This window comes from Argopecten irradians, chromosome 5 (assembly GCF_041381155.1).
Source record: "Argopecten irradians isolate NY chromosome 5, Ai_NY, whole genome shotgun sequence".
In the NCBI taxonomy this organism is placed as follows: Eukaryota; Metazoa; Mollusca; class Bivalvia; order Pectinida; family Pectinidae; genus Argopecten; species Argopecten irradians.
In genome coordinates, this window is record NC_091138.1 from 38,459,354 (window position 1) to 38,481,709 (window position 22,356).

General features: G+C 38.2%; 1 protein-coding gene and 1 pseudogene across 1 annotated transcript; both read right to left on the reverse strand.

Annotated features, from left to right (window-relative positions):
* Positions 1 to 826: 826 nt before the first annotated feature.
* On the reverse strand, positions 827 to 20,042 carry LOC138324410 (uncharacterized). The gene is made up of 21 exons (XM_069269474.1): positions 19,419 to 20,042; positions 14,294 to 14,330; positions 13,681 to 13,876; positions 13,237 to 13,489; positions 12,652 to 12,776; positions 12,250 to 12,373; positions 11,856 to 12,041; positions 11,002 to 11,118; positions 10,716 to 10,870; positions 10,093 to 10,214; positions 9,721 to 9,916; positions 8,692 to 8,944; positions 8,290 to 8,414; positions 8,069 to 8,192; positions 7,544 to 7,729; positions 7,028 to 7,144; positions 5,114 to 5,268; positions 2,913 to 4,927; positions 1,995 to 2,354; positions 1,384 to 1,473; positions 827 to 1,075 (listed from the first exon to the last, which is right to left on the reverse strand). The coding sequence occupies exons 2-21, from the start codon at positions 14,328 to 14,330 to the stop codon at positions 894 to 896; spliced, it is 5,118 nt and encodes a 1,705-aa protein (XP_069125575.1). The 5' UTR covers positions 19,419 to 20,042; the 3' UTR covers positions 827 to 893.
* Positions 20,043 to 20,108: 66 nt separating this feature from the next.
* Positions 20,109 to 22,140, reverse strand: LOC138323777 (uncharacterized; annotated as a pseudogene).
* Positions 22,141 to 22,356: the final 216 nt, after the last annotated feature.

The following is a 22,356-nucleotide window of genomic DNA, read 5'->3' on the forward strand; positions in this document are numbered from 1 at the left end:
ATTCACATTGTTTTGGTTAATATATTATTGTATGTTTTAACATTATTCATTTAAGTTAAGTTTGAATAAATAAGCATTCACCTTCTTGTTTGTTTGTTTGTTATTTGATTGTGTTTATTTGAATGATATCTCACCATGTTTTTTCATAGTACTTTTTAGGAGTTCAAAATGTTGTCTCATCACAGTGACGTTCCCTATTCGAACACGACCCCCGTCTATGGACTGTGGCTTTCTCATCTTTAAATCAGGATGACGTGATAAAAAACCCTAAACCATTTGTTACTTGGTCTATTTTCTTCGATAGTTGATTGCCTTTTACAGGTCACCTGCGACGAAGTCTCAAGTGACCTATTCTAATTGTCTTTTGTCTGGCGTCGTCTGTCGTTAGGCGTATAGGGATAAACAATTAACATTTTCGACTTCTTCTCCAAAACTGTTAAACCAAATTTGTTAAAATTATTTGCTAAATTTTCATAGGAAATGTTAAACTTTGTTAGATTTAGAATTATTCTGCCCTGCAGGTAGGGCGTTAGAATTGTACATGCTGCCCCTATTACATGATCGTAAAAGGCGACTAAATTTAGGATCTTATCTTTTCTATTCTTCCTAACTTACTTTATCTTTCCTAATGCCTCCCTTGGCACCGCCTCACTTTTGGCATGGGGATGAACTTTCGCCCCTGTGGGGAAGGTTCTTGGTTCTGTCCCCTGGCTGAGACAGACCAAAGTGGTAGTTTCTGCTCCTGCTTAGCGCTCAGCATACGGGGAATGAGACGACTGGTTCGCCCGTTGTCAGTATAATAGCACATACAAAAAAGTCAAATATATACAATGTTTATATATTTTTTGAATAATTTAGCAATTGTGTAGCAGAATATGTTAATGGCATAATGTTTATCTTCCAGACGATCCACAATGCACGTGATATGGAAAGTCACAATTAAGAGTTTTAGGGTTGAACAGGGTTCCTGTACCACATCGCTCATGGAAGGCCAAGCCACTCGCACACTCGTAGAAATAGGCACAGTGGTCAGGGTCGGGATGGAGACCAAGATGCTTTCCATGACAAAATCTCTCTGAAAGACGTACCAATTTTGTTAGATAAAACAAACAGACTTATCATTTCTTACTTGAGTGGTGAGATAATACCTTAAAACAAATATACTGCAAGCCAAACAAAACTGTACATTGATAAAAGTGAGTTTGCATAATTTTAACTGATTAGTGCGGAGATGCGTAAAGTGTTTTTTTTATAGAAAGTGCACGAAAATTTCACTGAAGCCAGGTGTAAAACAGGTAAAAATGTCTATCTAATTGACAGTGTAGACAGACGACAAACAGGAATGAGGGATAGACGTGCAATTTTTATATCTGTGTAGCTTACTTGGTGGGACGGGCTGGTGTTGATGATGATGGCTTTTAGTCGTCAGTGGTTGTGTTGGGACCGGTGTTGGTGCTGGTGTTGTCGTGGGTACTGATAGCGGCAAATAAAGAATAGTAAAAAACAACACAACATGGTAAACTGGTGTATGAAAACACTTAACATAATTGTCGGGTGAAAGGTAAAATACCATATAGTCGGGTATTTTCGCAGGTTAAACTGTGATAAAAAAAAACCCGAAGAAATCGAATAATCGCAAAAATAAGCGACTATTTATAAACAGTTAAAGCTGCGTTAAATACTGCACGATTTTCAGGTTGCTGGTACTCTCAGTATTAAAATTCAAAGAAAGATTCAAAGGTAACTTGACAAATATTTTGGAAGACACTTTCGGGGCTATCTTATTACTAGCAGTGCTTAAAAACAGATTAAAATACAAACTTGATAACCTTTTATTTAAAGATTAAAAACGATGAATAAAACCTTATTTGTAACGTGCGTTTTCAGTAGCTTGAAAATATCTAATCATTTATATCAATAGTATCTCAGTAACATTATACATTGTATATATTCGAATTATTATTGATAACCATAACCATTTGGGTATTATGTACCTGGCGTAGTCGTGGATGTAGTCGTTGGCGTAGTTGTGGATGAAGTCATTGACGTAGTCGTCGATGTAGTCGTTGGCGTGGTCTTGACGGGTGCATTTGTACCGCTCGTCGTCATGACAACTGGCATCTGCGTAAATGTTGGCGGTATTGGAGCTCCATTACATTGCACATTACTTGGTGAATCACAAAACGATGAAATTGGATTAAACAGTAGACCTGGTGTACATGCAACTTCAAATGCTGATCCACCAGCACAGATGAAATATTTTGAACAGTCGGCGGGACTTGGGTAAAACCCTGTACCATGGGAGGCACAATCGAAATTATTTGAAGTGCCAATTGTATGATGGGCGCCAGGACCTGAACAGAAGAAATATAAACATGATATCGTATATAATGCATTTTATCTCCTTCCCACAGGTGTAATACTGACTGGTCTAGGGCAAGACACTCATGTTCTCTGAAGCTCTTTTGCATGGCTACCCATGTGCGGTCACAGCGTCAACAAAATCACTATTTTCTCGGTACAATTTTAGTATTTTTCCAGGAACTAGGCTGGGTTAAATACTGCATGTCACCAAAAGGTAATAAAGGAATAAGCCTGGCTACCAAAACCGTGAAAAAGGGTTCTACCCTATTATTTCTATATATTATGCATGTATGACCCCGTAGCTGTTACTGCTGGACTTGATTTAATAAATTGCTGAAATCGAAAATTTATTCTTAATACGATACATTCCTTGTGACATTCAAAAGCCTATCGGGCAAAATGGAGAAAAGTCTATCAAAATGAAGATAAATTTAGCTTTCGAATTCATAACATAAGCTTGCAACAATTGCACTTCCTCATTTGCCATAAGTTTTCTATGCAATCAACTTAATCAGCTAGTTCTGTCGAGCAGTATTCTCTATACTTACTAGATGTGGAAGGTGCAGCTGTCATTGGGGCGTTGGTTTGTGGCGCTGCAGTCTGGGGAGCTGATGTTTGAGGTGCCACTGTCTGAGGAGCTGCAGTTTGAGGTGACGATGTCTGGGGAGCTGCAGTTTGAGGTGCCGAAGTTTGTGGTGCTGCGGTCTGTGGTGCTGCGGTCTGTGGTGCTGCAGTTTGCGGTGCTGCAGTCTGTGGTGCTGCAGTTTGAGGTGCTGCAGTCTGTGGTGCTGCAGTCTGTGGTGCTGCGGTCTGTGGTGCTGCAGTTTGAGGTGCCGCAGTCTGTGGTGCTGCAGTTTGAGGTGCCGCAGTCTGTGGTACTACAGTTTGAGGTGCCGCAGTCTGTGGTGCTGCAGTTTGAGGTGGCGCAGTCTGTGGAGATGCAGTTTGAGGTGCTGTTGTTTGGGGAGCTGCAGTTTGAGGTGCCGCAGTCTGGGGAGCTGCAGTTTGAGGTGCCGCGGTCTGTGGAGCTGCAGTTTGAGGTGACGCAGTCTGTGGTGCCGCAGTCTGGGGAGCTGCAGTTTGAGGTGCCGCAGTCTGTGGTACTACAGTTTGGGGTGCCGCAGTCTGTGGTGCTGCAGTTTGAGGTGCCGCAGTCTGTGGTGCTGCAGTTTGAGGTGCCGCAGTCTGTGGTGCTGCAGTTTGAGGTGCCGCAGTCTGTGGTGCTGCAGTTTGAGGTGCTGCGGTCTGTGGTGCTGCAGTTTGAGGTGCCGCAGTCTGTGGTGCTGCAGTTTGAGGTGCCGCAGTCTGTGGTACTACAGTTTGAGGTGCCGCAGTCTGTGGTGCTGCAGTTTGAGGTGCCGCAGTCTGTGAAGCTACAGTTTGAGGTGCCGCAGTCTGTGGTGCCGCAGTCTGTGGTACTGCAGTTTGAGGTGCCGCAGTCTGTGGTGCTGCAGTTGTTTGGGGTGCCGCAGTCTGTGGTGCTGCAGTTTGAGGTGCCGCAGTCTGTGGTACTGCAGTTTGAGGTGCCACAGTCTGTGGTGCCGCAGTCTGTGGTACTACAGTTTGAGGTGCCGCAGTCTGTGGTGCTGCAGTTTGAGGTGCCGCAGTCTGTGGTGCTGCAGTTTGAGGTGCCGCGGTCTGTGGAGCTGCAGTTTGAGGTGCCGCTGTGGTCTGTGGTGCTGCAGTTTGAGGTGCCGCAGTCTGTGGTACTACAGTTTGAGGTGCCGCAGTCTGTGGTGCTGCAGTTTGAGGTGCCGCGGTCTGTGGAGCTGCAGTTTGAGGTGACGCAGTCTGTGGTGCCGCAGTCTGGGGAGCTGCAGTTTGAGGTGCCGCAGTCTGTGGTACTACAGTTTGGGGTGCCGCAGTCTGTGGTGCTGCAGTTTGAGGTGCCGCAGTCTGTGGTACTACAGTTTGAGGTGCCGCAGTCTGTGGTGCTGCAGTTTGAGGTGCCGCGGTCTGTGGAGCTGCAGTCTGAGGTGCCGCAGTCTGGGGTGCTGCAGTTTGAGGTGCCGCAGTCTGTGGAGCTGCAGTTTGAGGTGCCGCAGTCTGTGGTACTACAGTTTGAGGTGCCGCAGTCTGTGGTGCTGCAGTTTGAGGTGCCGCGGTCTGTGGAGCTGCAGTCTGAGGTGCCGCAGTCTGTGGTGCTGCAGTTTGAGGTGCCGCAGTCTGTGGTGCTGCAGTTTGAGGTGCCGCAGTCTGTGGTACTACAGTTTGAGGTGCCGCAGTCTGTGGTGCTGCAGTTTGAGGTGCCGCAGTCTGTGGAGCTGCAGTTTGAGGTGCCGCAGTCTGTGGAGCTGCAGTTTGAGGTGCTGCAGTCTGTGGTACTACAGTCTGGGGAACTGCAGTTTGAGGTGCCGCAGTCTGTGGTGCTGCAGTTTGAGGTGCCGCAGTCTGTGGAGCTGCGGTCTGAGGTGCCGCAGTCTGGGGAGCTGCTGTTTGAGGTGCTGCAGTTTGTGGTGCTACGGTCTGCGGTGCTGCAGTTTGAGGTAACGCAGTCTGTGGTGCCGGTGTTTGTGGATTTAATGATGCAGCAGTTGACAAAGTCGGCGATAATGTTGGTATACTGTAAACATGCGACGAAATATAGTTAGGAAGTGTTTTGACTTGCATATAATATTATGAAAAAGCACTATATGTATGCATTGTGATATTATGAAGAAGAACTATATATGTATACACATAGTGTTTTGTTCTTAAAAACGTCAATTTGAATTTCATTTTAAACATCAACACATGAAAGTTTGCTTACTTTGTAACCATCGGAGCTGATCTATCGCATCTTAACTCGTCATTGATCGCATTCATTAGTGGATATTTGCCTTCTCCGCACATTCCTTTAAAATCGTCGAGGTCAAGATCCCAAACCATGATGCCTCCATAGTGTTCTTGCTTCACTAAGTCAACCTGGTGTACATATATTTATTGCTTTACGGATACGTCATCAGATTAGACCCTTAAAGAGCAGTCTCCCTTCTTTACGTTGGTAAGGTATAAGACCCTAACAATCTTATCAGCAGTCTGTATTTTGTTTAATTTTGTGAACTTGCCAGTACTATTGCTTGGCTCAAAATGACCAAAATTGTTGATGATACTATACACAATATGATAACGCATGGCAAAATATTATTTTCATTAAAATGTTGATTGATTGATATAGGTTAGGAATACATGAGTAACAATTTTGATACTATGCCATGAATATTTGTTTTTCTTAATGACAAAACGCAACAATTGTAGCATGTTATTGGTCCTTCCCTGATTTCATTGCACAAGTCAAAAAGCATTATTCACCTCGAACTATATAATTTGCAGACTATTGAAAAGTACAGGGTGACCCATAAATTATGTTACACTTTCAAAGGTTCATATTTTGTTTAATACCGAACGTAAAACACCAGGATTTTGTTTGAAAAAAGCCTGTATCATAAATTTCAAATTCAAAATAAAAACAGTGTAACAAAACAATCTAGGTAATTTTAGCAACGATTTACACAAAAGACACATTTTTAGCCCACCATCATCAGATAGGGGGCTATTCAAATCGCTTTTCGTCCGTTGTCCGTCCGTCCTTCCGTCCGTTAACATTTTTTTTGTTACCGCTATTTCTCAGAAAGGGCTGAAGAGATCTTTCTCAAATTTCACATGTAGGTTCCCCTAGGGCCCTAGTTGTGTATATTGCATTTTGGGACCGATCGATCAACAAGATGGCCAACTGGCTGCCATCTTGAATTTTGATAGTTATTGCTATTTGTCAGAAATTACTGAAGAGATATCTATCATATTCCATGCGTAGGTTCCCCTTGGGATTTAGTTGTGCATAGTACCTTTGGGACTGATCAGTCAACAAGATGGCCAACCGGCGGTCATCTTGGATTTCACCGCTGTTTCTCAGAGAGTAATGTAGCGATTTGTCTTAAATTTCATATGTTGTGTGTTTGGAAAAGTTTGAAAAGCAGGGAAAAGATCCCTCTTTCCATTGTCAGACAAAGATCATTCTTTGGTGGGTGCCAAGATCCCTCTGGGATCTTTTGTTGCTAAATGTGTCCAAAACGACATTATCATTCATATTCGAGCAACCTTTTAACAGTATCAAAAATATTCTTATTTTGTAATGTCTAATTGATAACTTGAAAAATGTTTTCAAATTTGTGATTACGTTTTGTAAGTCTGGTTATACCCACAAAGAAAGGATTCGATTTGTTTATAACTAGGGCATAAGATGACGAAAATCACTCTGTTTTACAAAATATAGACCATTTCATAATGCCTGTATGACGTCCCCTTGACGTGCCAGGCCCCTGGTCTCTTAAAAGTGATGACGTCAATGATTTTCAGCATTATCAAATAATACATTTATATTATTCATACAACAAAACTTATGATTGCACGCCTTCATACACCAAAAGATTTTTTTTTGTTGCCCGTGTATGTCAAAAGTAATACATTTTGGAATGCGTAACATGATTTAGGGATACGGTGTACTTCTAGTTATTAAATTTTGATGAAATAATCTAAAACGCTATTGTACATAAATACAATTATACATTTCCGACTAAAGAGAGTTGTTTAAAATGTAAACAGTCCGATTATACAATACTAGACACCTTCAATCTCATGTTAAGTAAACTAAAAGTCTCAGTTATGTGGCTTAACCAGTCAGTACCTTCTTCCGTAGACTTTCCGGATCGTCATAAGATATCCACTGGTCACCCTTTACTAGGTACGGCACTTCCTGTCCTTGTATAATGTGTTTCTGCGATTGGTTGACCATTTCACAAACCTGTATCAAACATAATGTAGTTTTAGGTAATAAGGATAAATCTGGAATTACTTTTCAGGCCCTGACCTACGTGTAAATAGATCGGAAGGTATTATCCGACATTTATAAAAACGAATAGACTAGACTTGATTGGGTTTTGGACCTTAATTCAGTTTCCATAAATAAATTTCAATTTCCAAAGTGAAAACGTTTCAAAATTGCTTAAACGTCTTATTTCAATGCCTAAAATAATGACACATAAATCTCATCCTTGAAGACTGTGTTATATATACATATGACGACTGTGTTATATATACATATGACGTATTACAAATTTTCTTCAAAATTGCAGGTTTTTTTTTGGGAAAGATTAGATATTCACATTATTCATTGATATCTATATCAATATTTGTCTTTTACCTCGAAATATGCTAAGACGCCTTTCTCATGCGTATACCTGCCAGCATTTCCACCTCCTGATATTGGAGCATTCACACCAGTTTGACTTGTGTCACTTAGAGTGAAGGTTTTAGCGTATAGAGGCATTCCAATGTTGATCATATTACTTGGGACTCCCTGTCTCACGTACTCGGCGGCAGCCCATTCCTAGACACATAATTCAAATACCACCATCACAGTATAAATTAAAAAAATAAGATATTATGCATGCTTGGTTTGACCGTTGCACTTTATTTACAAATGAAACAAACTTGTCATATTGGTCAAATAAACTACCATTTACGAACGTTCTATTACCAATGTAATATGAGCAAGTTTAAGTTTGCCTTACAAACAAGGTCGGAATTCGAGTTTGGTTGGATGTTGCCTTTGAAACAAGTCAACGATCAAGATGTGTTGTGTTGTTTTACTTGACTTTCAATAAACAGCGGTTTTGTACTGTGACAAATATTCGAACGTCATGGATAACTTTCTTATCTTACATACCACATTCAGGGTGCGGTCGATACCGGTATCCATTGGACCTGCTTTTAATGGACTGTTGTGACCAGTATGATGATCAAACGTGCCGTGGAAGTCATACGTCATCAAATTGTACATATCCAGATATCTACGGGAAGAGGCATTGATAAATGATAATACAATACATAAAACTTTTGACAGATTAATAACAAAACGCTGAAGACACCAAGATGATTTTCACATACTTTGAAAGCTTGGGCAGGTCGTAAGCATTTTGAATTTTATCTTGGCCCGCTCCTGTAGCAGCCGAAAGAATCAAACGGGGTTTGCCAGTTGCCTGTGCATCAGCGTCGAATGTTTCACGTGTTGTCTGTATTGAGAAATTTAAAAAATTCAACCGAAAATAATCAAAACACGAAAAAGCATGTTATCGCAAAGAAGTGTTCATATAACCACTACAAATACGAACCCTTTGAATAATATACATAACTAGTTGACAAAGAAAACAAATTGCAGTCTATCTTAGAAAACTAAATAACTTTATAAACGTTATTTAATTTCGTTCTTTTTCTGTTCAATAATTTCAAAAGTAGTATAAAGAATAACCTAGAAAGAAATAGGATTTAGAAACAAGTGTAGAACTTTACCTTAACTAGCGAAACGAAGTTTTGTTTGTCCTGAGCAGGACTTCCTCTATATGTGGGATATTCCCAGTCGAAATCAAGACCGTCAAAATCGTGCGTTCGGAGAAATCTAACTGCGTCTGTGGCGAAGTCCTGACGAGATGCGGGAGTGGCAGCTATTCGTGTGAATGGTCCGGATCCAAGTTTCCAGCCACCCACAGCTAGCATAGTTTTAACCGTAGGGTTAGTTTTCTTCATTGCGTTAAATCGTTCATACCTACAATGAATTTAATTTCTGTGAGCCGAGGTTCAAAATAATTGTTATTATCTTACTTAAAGGGACAATTCACTCTGTCTAATTATTTTACATAACCAAGAAGCAAAATATAGTATAAATGTACTGTTCTACATTTCTTATGAAACATATAACGTAAAAAATTGACAAATTCCACGACATTGTTAAGTATTTTAATTTATATCGTTGAAATATCAAATCATTGATCAATACAATTTAGTAGGTACAATACGGACGCTGTACCCATACCCGAGCCAAAGTTACGCACGTTAAACAAATGAACTATATAACCAAAGAGAAGGTGATAAAATGATTTTGAGTCAAGACTTTTTACCTAATAAGGTAAACACGCTACTGTCAGAGCGATTTGAGCAGTTCTAGACAAAGAAGTTGCATTACTCTACGAGCAAGGGGCAGGGTTCGGCATACAAGAAGTTCGACCACAATATGTAATGGCGGACAGCGAGCAAGTTGAACATTTTACACACATGTCAGCACCATGGGCTTTTCAGGCATATCACAGTAAAACCGAATGATTTAATTTCCATTAGAACTGGGGTTTTTCTGATATATGTACAAATTTTAATGTTCTCTTAGACTGAATTGTCCCTTTAAGTTTTACCGGCGCTTGTCCATAGCCTTCTTGTGTGAACAAATCGGTTGGGCGCAATAAAGTCGGTTATGGCTGGGACTTGCCCCACTTAGCAGGTGTGCCATTGATATGAATCATGTGACTACCTCTATGACTTATTACTTACATGCCTTTAGAAGATGATGTGCTCTCGTCGTTCCATTCAAATGCCTTTAAATGATTACCATCAAGGGTTGCGAATGCATAGATTATATGTGTACAGAGGCTGGAATTGATGTTCTCGGGGAAGAACTTAACTGGGTTGTGTCTATATTGTGACCAGTTTGTGTGGTAACACACTCTTCGGTATCCGCCGCTATTCCCTGTATTGAAAATTAATTGTTGATATAAAAAGTTGATGAAATTATGACAAGTATGAGACAATAACATATATCAAATAAATCGTTGTCATTTTTCGAATTTCTTTGTCAAATTATGAAAACCCATTTCAGGGACATTTTCTTTGTATCACCATAGAAAAATAATATATTGGTTAAACCTGATGTGGTAGTCAATCCAGTGTTTGTACAGGGTGAAGCTGCTCCCGCTGAAGGAACAGTTGTCGCTTGAGGAGGTATAGTACTTACAGCCATCTGTCCACTCACAGTAGCGTCTGTTTGACTAAACGAATTGGTTGTTGAAATAAGTCATATTGCCGAATACAAATATTTTAGGAAATGGTAAATCAACACCAACTCGGTAAGTTTTATTTTGGTAAGAATTCCGTCATCATCACAATTTTGCATAAACGATACTTAAATAATACTTTTTCCTATATTTAGTTTATTCATGATTACAGCTGTGCAATGTCACTGCGTAAATTAAGAGTTGCATCTCTTTTCACTATTGAATGGTCAAAATAGACCACTAAGTAGGTTTCGTCCTTAACATACAAATAAATGTTTATTGTGACGACTGCCGCATGTTGTTTTGGGAAGGCTTGTATTTTTATTACGAAACATTGTTACCTAAATTTAACACGTTCCATGTGACGTCATTGATAGGAAAGTATAACAATATCATACTGAAAAAACAACATTGACGAATACATTGTCAAGACTAATATTTGTTCTTACAATGTAAGCTCTACGTTGTCATTTTCAACACCCTTACTGGACTTACTTGCTAATCAACATATTTGGGTCAACTCTTCTCAATTCGTCATTGATGGCATTCAAAAGTGGATATTTGCCTTCTCCGCACGATCCACTGAAATCGTCAAGAGCAAGATCCCAAACCATTACACCGCCGAAGTTCTCTTGTTTCACGAAATCAACCTGTCGAATATTGTACTCCTTAATTCTGACAGTAACGGCAATTGATGTTATTTCATAAAATTTGTTTTAAAATGTTAGATGTGCAATCTTTACTTTCGTCATTTACTTTACATATTTATCGCAATCTTTACCTTCTTACGGAGACTTTCCTGGTCATCGTATCCCACCCACTGGTTACCCTGAACAAGGTAAGGTACTTCTTCACCTTGTATTATATGTTTCTGGGCGCCCGGCATCATTTCACAGATCTGAAATAATTAATACATTTGGAAATCAGTATAAATATCTGGAATGAAAATTGACCAATCAAACGATGTGAATAGTTTGGAGTCATTATAAAAGATAGGTGTCAAGGAAGTAATATTTACAGTATTGTCAACTTGGATCCGTATTAAGGTACTAATTTAAAGGGAAGGGATTTTATTAAAATGAGCATACAATGTGTTTGCGAATGTCTGTCGAAGTATTTATTTTATTTTTATTTGTTTTTCTTATTATGTAATCGATCTGGTCAGAACATGACAACAGGTTCAAACGGATAAAGGTTTCGTTTCATCAAAACACGACAATTGTTAAGACTAGAGTTTTCTTTAATGGCAATTACATTCACTTATATTTGCTGGTATAAAAAATGTAGTGATAAGACAAGAGGTCTCTAAACACGGCAATTTATTTGTATTCCTTAAAAAAATATGTTGGCACCTTTGCAAGAAACCCTATCAATGTTTGTGGAAATTGTCCTTTTTGTGTAATATTATGTAAGCATCATGAATCCAAATTTAAAATCAATGAAACTATATAGATCCCGAAGTACATTGAGGAGAGCAAGAGTGACACCTGCTACTCCATCAGTTCCCGACTTCATAAGTCAGTACATCAAGTAAGAATTTCCTTTTCAAATGAAGTACAAAATTTTAATAAAACTACAGATCTTCAGACGACTGAGAATGACCTAAAATTAGTAGGTTTTAATCTAGACCCTCACCTCGTAGTAGGCTAGGAATCCAGCCTCCCGGGTATACCTCCCGGCAGTTCCTCCCCCACTGACGGGAGCGTTCACGCCAGTGTTACTAGTGCTGCTCAAGGTAAAGGAACGACCGTAAAGAGGCATTCCGATGTTGAGCATACTCTTCGGTACTCCTCTTCTCACATATTCATTGGCAGCCCATTCCTTACAATTAAAAGTGTGTTGGTAAAAAGTATTGAACAGGATAAGGTTTGGATCCTATATATATAATGCATCACCTTACCTTATCATACTGTAAAATTTACGTGTAGTATCTTCGATCATCAGTCCGAGGGAAAGCAAGCGTATTATGTTAATTTCAGAACACAGGTTTCTACCCTACGTTTTGCCATTAATGAATACTGATACATACCACATTCAAGGTGGCGTCGTCTCCGGTATCCATAGGACCGGCCTTAAGTGGACTGTTGTGACCAGTGTGGTCCTCAAACGAACCATGAAGGTCATAGGTCATCATGTTGATCATATCCAGATAGCTACGGAATCGGTTGAGGACATGCATATGAGACTTTGAAATTTAATATCGAATCTCGCTAAAACTATGAATAATTTTCAGAAAATATTTATAGACCAGTTTTAAATAAAATCTACTCGAATTCAGAATGTTTAAAAGATAAATTACAGTCTTGTAACTTGCTAATTAAAACATTTAATGCTGACGATAGTTACGTTATGTTTGTTATACTTGCTAAGTAGTTGTTTGACAAATGTGTACAAATATTTCTTTAATCGATTTTTTACAATTTGAACTCACCGTATAAGCTGAGGGAAATCGTAGGCAGTTTCAATTTTTTCCTTTCCCGCTCCTGTCGCTGCTGAGAGAATCAGACGGGGTTTACCAGTTGATTGTGCGTCACTATCAAACAGCTCACGTGTTTTCTACGTAAATAGAGAAGTAATCAATCAACAGAATTGACAAATCATGGACCATCGTTAAACCATTTAATAAGTAAACAGAAGCAAATTACGATGATCCTTACTTCACCAATAGTAACCTCCTCGAACCGAGCGAAATTATACAATGACAGTATATGCTAGGACATTTGATATCGGTTTGGGTTTTGTGTTTTATTAGTTTACCGTACTATTAACAACCAGCGTAAAGACGTGACAGATTTATTGGTGTGGAAAGTTGGGATACCCGGAGACCACCGACCAGTGGCCAATACCTGGTAACTGTCCCACATGTGATTCGAACCAGAGATGGAGGTGGAGATGGAGATATGTCGAGGCATCTTAACCACTCGGCCATCTCAGCTCCATTCCATATCGTGTGAACATATGAATGTATAAATAGTTAATACAATGCAGAATATTGCAATGTGTATAGAAATCTTACCTTTACTAGTTCAACGAAGTTTTGTTTGTCCTGAGGAGGGCTCCCTCTATTGGCCGGGTATTCCCAGTCAAAATCGAGCCCATCAAAATCATGAGTTCGAAGGAACTTCACTGCATCAGTGGCGAAGTCAGTGCGAGATGCATCGGAAGCTGCTATCTTTGTGAAAGGTGCAGATCCAAGGTTCCAGCCTCCAACAGCTAGCATAGTCTTCACATTTGGGTTCTGTTTCTTCATTGCGTTAAATCTTTCGTACCTTTAAGTAAATACACAAGATTTAGAAACAATACATTATCAAACCAAGAAAATTAGGCAACAAGTTTCAGCAGCACTCTGATCGGTAACTTGCATGTCCTTTTTTAACTTGTCGTACTCAAACTCGATAATGTTTCAATTTTTATCAAAATGACAAAGGAAGGCGTCTTCGTTTGGGGGTCTACAACTTACATGCCTTTGGACCATGATGTACTCTCGTCGTTCCATTCAAATGCCTTTAAATGATTACCATTAAGTGTGGCGAATGCATAGATGACATGGGTACAGAGACTGGAGTTGATGTTCTCGGGGAAGAACTTCGCCGGACTGTTTCTGTACTGTGACCAGTTAGAATGATAACATATACGGCGGTAGGCATTGGTAACCACTGAAATACGAAATCAAAATTAGGAAGATAACTGTATACTTGTAAAATTTCGCTTGTGTAATATTTCGCAATTTACTATTTTGGAATCATTTGCGGGGGTTTATTTTCGCAAATTATCTTTCTAGCCTTGTAAAAACCCATACTTATGACGGGCTATTATACATAAAACTATGATTTTGATTAATTTCGCGGGGTATAAAATTTCGCGGTTTTAAATTTTAGCGAAATAAAAAAAAACCGCGAATGTTAGCACCTATACAGTAGCAATTAGATTTAGAATATCATTTTGCGTTAATGAGAGAACATGTAGTCAGTTTTGAATTTGGAGGATAAAACATCGCATGTTTTGATACTATAGAATTTGAAAAAGAAATAAACGTACATCTTTGGTACTGTCCAATATGCTAATGTACTGACCTGCCAATGCTATCACCAGACACACAATTCGAAACATCTGTAAAGAAAGAGTAATCCATCTTACTGTACGTGTGGGTTATTAAATGTTTTCATATCATAATGTGTGTTCTCTTTATTGAAATATTGAAATAATCCACATTTTATATGTAAGTGAAAACGAAGCAAATGAAAGTATGTTGTAATGGCAGGACAAAGGTAATACGTAAAGAACATTACGAGGTATCCGAATTGAAATGATGTGCCCTTAATAGACGAAAGAACTGCTTTTGTTATTTGCATGAGATACACGAGATAATTCGTTGGAGAAATAAATCTCGAATTGATAAGTTTTGCGGATAATTGTATAATTAATATTACTACACTGTATTTGCTGTTTGGCCGAGAGACGTCCCGCGGCAAGTCATATCTCCAGAGGGTAAACAAATCTTCATGTCTCAATGAATGCATAATATAGTACTATATGAATACATGGTACTTTTTATCCATCTCCTGATCGCGAACACAGTGGTTTACAGTATTTGGATTGAATTTACTTAATATTATTGTCTATAGACTGTATTGGACGGAATTATCGTCAATGTTTTCGCATTGTTTTGCGGTTTTGAATGGTGATGGTGAATTACTATCTAGGACGCCCATGAAAAATTACCATGGTTTTTACACAATGCATTTTACACGAAATAAATCAATACTTTTATACAACGAACATTTAATGTTTATAACATTTTAACGCATACTTGTTAAACATAATACATTATTTTATATCCATCGTGTCCACACGAAGCATATCTGTAATTTGTTTCACATCAGAGGCAAACCAGTACGTTTTTTCTCAATATCTGCTTTACAATTACTACATGTATAAATACTACGGAGTATAATTTACTGTTAAAATGTGTAAAGCAGTGTAGTGGGAAGGGAAACCATTGTTTTTTTTAACTTTACCGTGAATATAGACGCAAACAATGTCAAATTTCAACCAAATGTGATCTCACGCCGGCAGTGAAGAGTCAAGGTGAGTAACGAACCTAATGTCACCCTATCCAAAGTCTAATGAACTCGTTTCTTATCTTAGCTGTCAAGGTTTGTTTCGTGCTCAAGAACTAATGAACTATCCAAACTGTATACATAACCAGAAAAGTATATTAAAGAGACAACAATACGTGTTTGAGAATGAACTACGCATGGAAATAGTGCAATGCCACTGAGTTTTTTCTGTCAATTTTATTCTATTTTATAAGGTCACCTGAGACGAAGTCTCAAGTGACCTATTCTAATCGCCTTTGTTCGTCGTCGTGCGTCCCCCAGGGGCCTGAGGGATGGGGCCTAAAACTTCAAAAATCTTCTTCTGAAATTCCAGAAATGGTAGAATCAAATACTCTTCATAGATTGAAAGGTCTTGAGGTCCTTTACAAAAATTGTGAAATTTTTTACCCTGGGGTCTCACATTCCCCCCTAGGGAGGGGGTCAAGTTTGCTATAGTTTATTACATAAAGGGAAAAGACATTTTTGAGCATTACTTGGTCATTTGTAATAGGAAATAAGTAATATGTTGTCAGAATTATCAGTATGAGATGGCCATTGAATCCTATTAACAATTTTTACACGACTGACTCCCAGGGGCCTGAGGGGTGGGGCCGAAAGGGGTAAAATAGTCTAAAACTTCAAAAATCTTCTTCTGAAATTCCAGAAATGGTCTCGCGTTCCCCCCTGGGGAGGGGGTTAAGTTTACTATAGTTTATATAGGGAAAACACATTTTTGATCATTATTTGGTCATTCGTAATAGGAAATGAGTCAAACTTGTTAGAATTATTAGCCTAAGATAGTATTTGAACATCATATCCAGATCGGTCCTGGCCGACCCCCAGGGGCGAGAGGGTGGGACCAAAATTGGTCAAAATGGCTAAAATTTCAAAAGTCTCCTTCTGAATTTACAAATTTGATGGAACCAAATACTCGTCATAGATTGGAAGGTCTTTTTAAGACCCTTTACAAAAATTGTGAATTTCATGGCCCTGGCATTTCAGACTTTCCCCTGATTAGGGGTCAAATCTGTTTTAATTGATAATGGAAACATTTATAAGCATTATTTGCTTAATTTTCAATAGGCCAAACTTGGTTAGAATTATTACCATGTGATAGCATTTTAGCATCATATCCATATTTGTCCTTGCCAACCTCCAGGGGTTGATGGGCGGGGCCAAAAATGGGTCAAAATGACTAAAATAAGAAAAAAAATCTTCTGAATTCACAGATTTGATGGAACCAGATACTCTTCATAGATTGAAAAGTTAGTTATAAAATCACTGACTAGTTTCAGGGGCCCATCAAGGGCGTGATGGGCCAATATATAGTGTTTTTGTGTCTCTGTCCTTCTGTATCCGAAGTCAGGTGACCGCTAAGGCCCATGGGTAAATGCCCCAATTTTTTTTTTTTTTTTTTGTTGTTGCTCTTTTTCTCATCAGAACTGAGAGGTCAAGAGGACCTATGATGCGCCGTTCGCTAAGTTTTCATTCAAACGAATAAAATGCTCAGGGTATTCATATCGGACGTGAAGTATATTGAGATGAAGGGCTACCAAGTTTATTCAATTTAAAGACCCCGAGGGGGTCAAAAAGGCTAATATCTTTAAACAACTTCTTGATAAAATAAAAAAGACCTAGGGGCCTGATATTAGGCCGGTGGCATGCTGTGATAAATGACTTCTTAGTTTGTTAAAACGAATGACATTGACCTTCATTCAAAGTAATACATGTCAAAATGGCTAAAACGTCAAAACGACATCTTGTGAAATTGGACTTGTGGCATGTTTGGATGCCCAAATTTGTTCAAATGAACGACATTTAACTTTGTTCAAACGAATGACCTCGACCTTCCAGATCAAAGCTGTTAGTTACAGCAGAAACTTACAACTTCTGGCAAGTTTCTGGTATACAGTCTATAGGATTATTTTGTATTGATACAAAGTTGTTTTGCCCTACAGAATACTTTTACTGCTGTATTGTGTCAATAGTCGGTTGTCAGTTTAGGCCCTCGGGAGGCTTCTTATTTATCCCTTATTTATATGGGGATAATTTTCTGAGTGTTATGATAAACTTATCTGTATTACTTGGCCATGTATTACTTTACTTACATCACCTAAATGACAAAAGTTAGTGAAATCTCCGATAATTCAGTCGTACACGTGACAGGAAGTTATCAGCATATGGTCATTCTCAAGACAGACAGTGGAAGACACCATTGCTGCTGACCAGTACAATATTGATATTGACGACTTTTACAACATATCCTAACTGCTTATCTTCACTCGTTAATCCTAACTGCTTATCTTCACTCGTTAATCATTTCAATGAAACTTAATTTTGGTCTTACTTCAATTTTAAGAATGGTGATACAGCGAGTCAGCAGATTATGTGCACGACTTCTCATCTCAACACGGACTTAGGGACACAAATGTGTCTTATATGAGTACGCCTAAGTAAGACTACGATATTCTAGTAACTGCTTTGGTAAAATAATTGGTATGGATTAGTTTTGTTTAGTTGCGTCATGCTTCAGTAGGATATCACTATATAAAATGACAAGAGTTCCTCTTTTACTCGGAGAAACAATACAGTGTCCTAAAACAGACATTCATACACCCATTGCATACAACGGGAGGGCCATCATCAGAAGCCCTTAAGTGGTAATAGAACGATAAGCATTATATTTCTTTTCTTTGGATTAGCATCCTATTAACAACCAATGCCATTTTACCTTTGTTTAATATCTGACATTTGTAAATTAAGTTGTTTGATTGAACCCATGTTGTCTCTGGTTGTAACAGTGCCCTTTTTATTGTGCATACCGCCAAACACACCTTTCAACGCAAAAAAAATATCTCAAAATAGATCATTAAGATGCTGAGAAGGAAAATGTTAATTTTTTAATTTGTAAAATTATTTTGAAATGCTTCTTCCTTAAGTGTGCCATTTGATGAATATTTATTTCATTACAATGCAACTTTTTATTACAACATTTTATTAACGAAAACTACATTCCGTTTCCAAAGTGGAGTTCCGAATTTTCGGTCTAATGAGTATGAATAATGTTACGGGAATCAGTAACATTTCCGTTCGGATTGTGAATTTTCCAGACTATTTGCGTCCGGATTATCGCGGGTCCACTGTATATTACACAATATAAAGATCAAATTACACTTGATGCACTTGTATTGACAAGAATGTTGCGTCAAGCATGTTATATTTTAGTCTTGCGTTACATGTACATGTTTTAGTTGAAGGCGATCCCCTTGCGAGAAAAGTCGTTTTACTATCCGTAGAGTATGTTTATTTTTCCAAATATTATATAAGGCACATAAAATGTTTACCAATGTTTCATTTTCAGAGCATTACTTTCGAGCAAGACTTTTGTTATTATTTGGTAATGTGGCCCGATGATTTGAATTTCTGGTATTCCTAATCAGTATTGTTATATTGAAATTACACTATAACTTGTGTTTTATTATAGTTTGTTCGTTGAATGCTTAAGGGACAGACTTATCAACTTCTGTTATTGACATACATTAAAATGCCACACATGGCTATGAATAGAAATGGGTCTTATCTGGTTAAAGGTACAAAACAGATAACGAACAAAACTAATTTTGATTATGTAGTGCAAAGATACTATACATGTACATAATAAAAGAACGGATTCCAATATTCAAAAACATTTATAATATTGAAAGGGTTAAATGTAAAAACCAGTGGAATGTTATTGGAATTTCGATAACGACTAATATTACAAAAAAATCTGCATATTATCATGTATTCGAAATGCACATTTCTGAATAATAAAAAAACTACTTTTAAAACACGCCACGATAGAGGATTATTTTAAAGCCCGTGGTGTTCGATTGAAGTGTAGATTTTAATGTATGATCTTTACAATTATTGCTACATTTATAACATGAAGAATTGTTTAATATCTAAAATGTCCCAAAACACATAGACTTAAAATACAAATATGTTTGTTCTGTTTTTGAACTATGTATAAGGTACCTTTCTCCACTGTATGTGCATGCGATAAATCAATTAAAAGAGTTTGCTGACATTTAAATATAATATTTTAACTTATCCTCACATTTATGTTTTCAGCTATCCCATGCGGTTTCTGCCCTCCCTGGAACACAATCTGATGCCTTACCTACAAGAAATCTTATATCTGTCTCCACTATCATCTTATCAACTGTTGACCCGGTTGTAAGGGGTCAGGACACTCATTTAATGATCAGATACCTTACATTTCCTGACCTCCTACAAATAGTCATTTCATTGTTTAGGAATTTAATTAGGGTGAGTTCACCATGCATCGGATACCCCTCACAGAATTTGCGTGTCCATGCCACTTGTTGGAACGGTATACTGCCTTCCCATACAACAATATGTAGGTGAATGAGTTCCGAATGTTTTCTGAGCTGTATTGATGGTGTATGAGGATAGAGGGTATACGAAATGCATTCTAATTTCTATTAGGTGTAGTGATACCATGGATCGGACGCACTGATACCATACATCGGACACACAATTAAATCTAACCTCTATTTCTAAATCAATGCAAGGACGTATATGAGATTTATAAATCCTTGATCAATGGTATGTTCCATTTTAAAATGTCTATAACGTCAGATAAATCACATGGACATTATTGAAACAAACTCGTTGATATTATTTTACGTAACTTAGATGATAGCATAGCCATACACAAATGTATACATATCTGGTTTTGCATAAATGAATTTAGCAAAAGATTCCCTAAAATGTAGTAGTTTCGATAAAATAAATCATTCAAGTTCCATTTCATTTTATCATTTTATTTTTTTCTGGATACGCAGTATTATAATTTGGGTGTTTTTCTCGCGAGCCTTTCCGCAGCGCGAACTCTTTTTTTGTTCCAATTTTATTGCTTTTTTCATTTCTGCATCTTTCTTTTCCTTAAACGCCATATCACACGAAATTACAAAATAGCCGCCCTTAGGACCGTCAGTTGCTTTCTTTGTTGCTGGTAAGGAAACAGATGGCGTTTGAAGTAACCATGGATCTTCTGAGGGCTGCGTACATGTAGTCTGTTAAAAAAAATCCCATTAGAATTAGCAAATATAGAAATGTCATGTTTATATGAAGAGTGCACGTATTCTAAACATATTATTACCAATTTCTTAACACGGTGTTTCATAATTCATACGTGTGATGTGTTAGAATATAACGACGTTGATCAAAACAAGAGCTTTTTTATTATCAACTTATTTAAAATTTCTACAGTTTAGTCTTTGCTAAGCGATAAACAGACAGAACAGTAAGAGTATGTTCTTTCGTGAAAATTTTACACTCTGAAATCGATATACTGTGTGTAACCACATGTTATGTGCGCAGCATATTTTACCGCCATTTACTGTGAACGTAATTGATACAGTGTAATTCATTCAAACGTCCGGAACAGACACGTGAATAGTTTGAACCAGTCGTATGCGCGAGTATCGGCTCAGGAGCATTGTCAGTCAAACTGAGGGCGGAGTTTATAATCGTAAACAGCGATAATGTAACTGTGGGTGGAACTTACCTGTTCACATTCATAAACTTGGGTAATATCAATCATTGCTACATACGACAAAAGTTAAGTATATAAAATTGTTAAAACACTATTAGTATCTTTAGTACAAATGTGTGATTAAGTCGCTTGGTTGCGCAACACCACATGGAGTCTAGTCAATCAAGACAATTTCCCAGTTTTCATAGACTGTCGTGATAGTATGCTAAAAAATTGAGGGAGGAGTCTAATCCGGACGTTTGAATGCATTTCATTGTAGTCTGCGACAAGAGATGCATCGCTGAGCCTTCAGCGTTCATCATTCGAACAAGTAAGTATAATTTTCACTGCAACCTTGCCATGTTTAGTGTTATTTTTGTCATGAAATCAAAAAAAAATATATATATTTTATTAAACTACTAATTTTAGTCTAACTCTTTTACAGAACGATTTCTTTGTTAGCTAATGAGTACCTGTGGACACAATTTAGATTTGTATACCCTCCATGTCTGGAATGTACGGTCTCCAATCAAGTCTCTACCAGGAGACAAAGCTTTCTCGTACTGGTCTTTTTGTACATTACTGAGACTACATTCAATAGCTGCTAATGCCAACTCGGGGGACATGCATCGGCCGAGGACGCGATCGGCAAAGGATCCTGTGCAATAGTGTCACTGATGACTGCCAAATCCTTATCCAGGCTGGCGTCAAATGGACCTGACGACATCACAACACCACTGTCCGATATTGAAATACCAAGGTCCACAATGGTGCCTTCCTGTGGTATTTCAGAAATATTCATCACTGTGTCCGGTGGGCCAGTTTCGTCAATACCACTTTGCGTTCCATCGTCACCTTTCCCCTCCATTGTACCTATCGGAAAACATACTATGATAACTAACTAAAGACAGTATGAAGAAACGCATGCAAATTAATAGGGACTTGACACATCAACAACCCGCAACAGAATTTTTATGTGTTAAAAAGGAATTTCGACGATGACATTACTATAACTCACGCGAGAGGGAGAGAGAGAGAAATCCTAAATGACACACCTGTGTACACTGATGATGGTAAAAATGCCTCTTTTGGTATAGCTGACGGATCACATGGGTGAATACCTGTTGCCCGAAAACCGTTGATAAGGTAATCCGGCTTCATCCTACCCCAAGCTCTGGTGACCAACCGGAAGAAATTTGCATGGGTCACAGGACATCCCGTCTCTGCCAGAAAGGTTGTTGTTGTTTCCTTCCAAAATTTTTTGAATGGACCAAAGACAGTCCTGAATGCAATTTGAAACGATCATGTACATATTTGTTATAGAAATAAGCGATAGGTAATTATGCAATGATTATGGTAACAATAATAGATATACCTCAACATTTCAGTCGATGTAATTTAAATTTTGATTCGGGAGTTATTTCTTGTCAAAATACTTCATTGTGGAGTACCTCAGGGTGGTGTCATTTGACTATCTTAATTTGTAAAACTAATT

Bases quoted from the DNA above. Each gene is read 5' to 3' on its own strand.
- LOC138324410 (XM_069269474.1), bottom strand. From the start codon at position 14,330: ATGTTTCGAATTGTGTGTCTGGTGATAGCATTGGCAG. The intron at 12,777-13,236 runs GTAAGATTTCTA...CTATTTACGTAG, and splicing joins ACTTCGTTGAACTAGTAAAG to AAAACACGTGAGCTGTTTGA. The intron at 5,269-7,027 runs GTACTGACTGGT...TATGTACACCAG, and splicing joins CGGAAAGTCTACGGAAGAAG to GTTGACTTAGTGAAGCAAGA.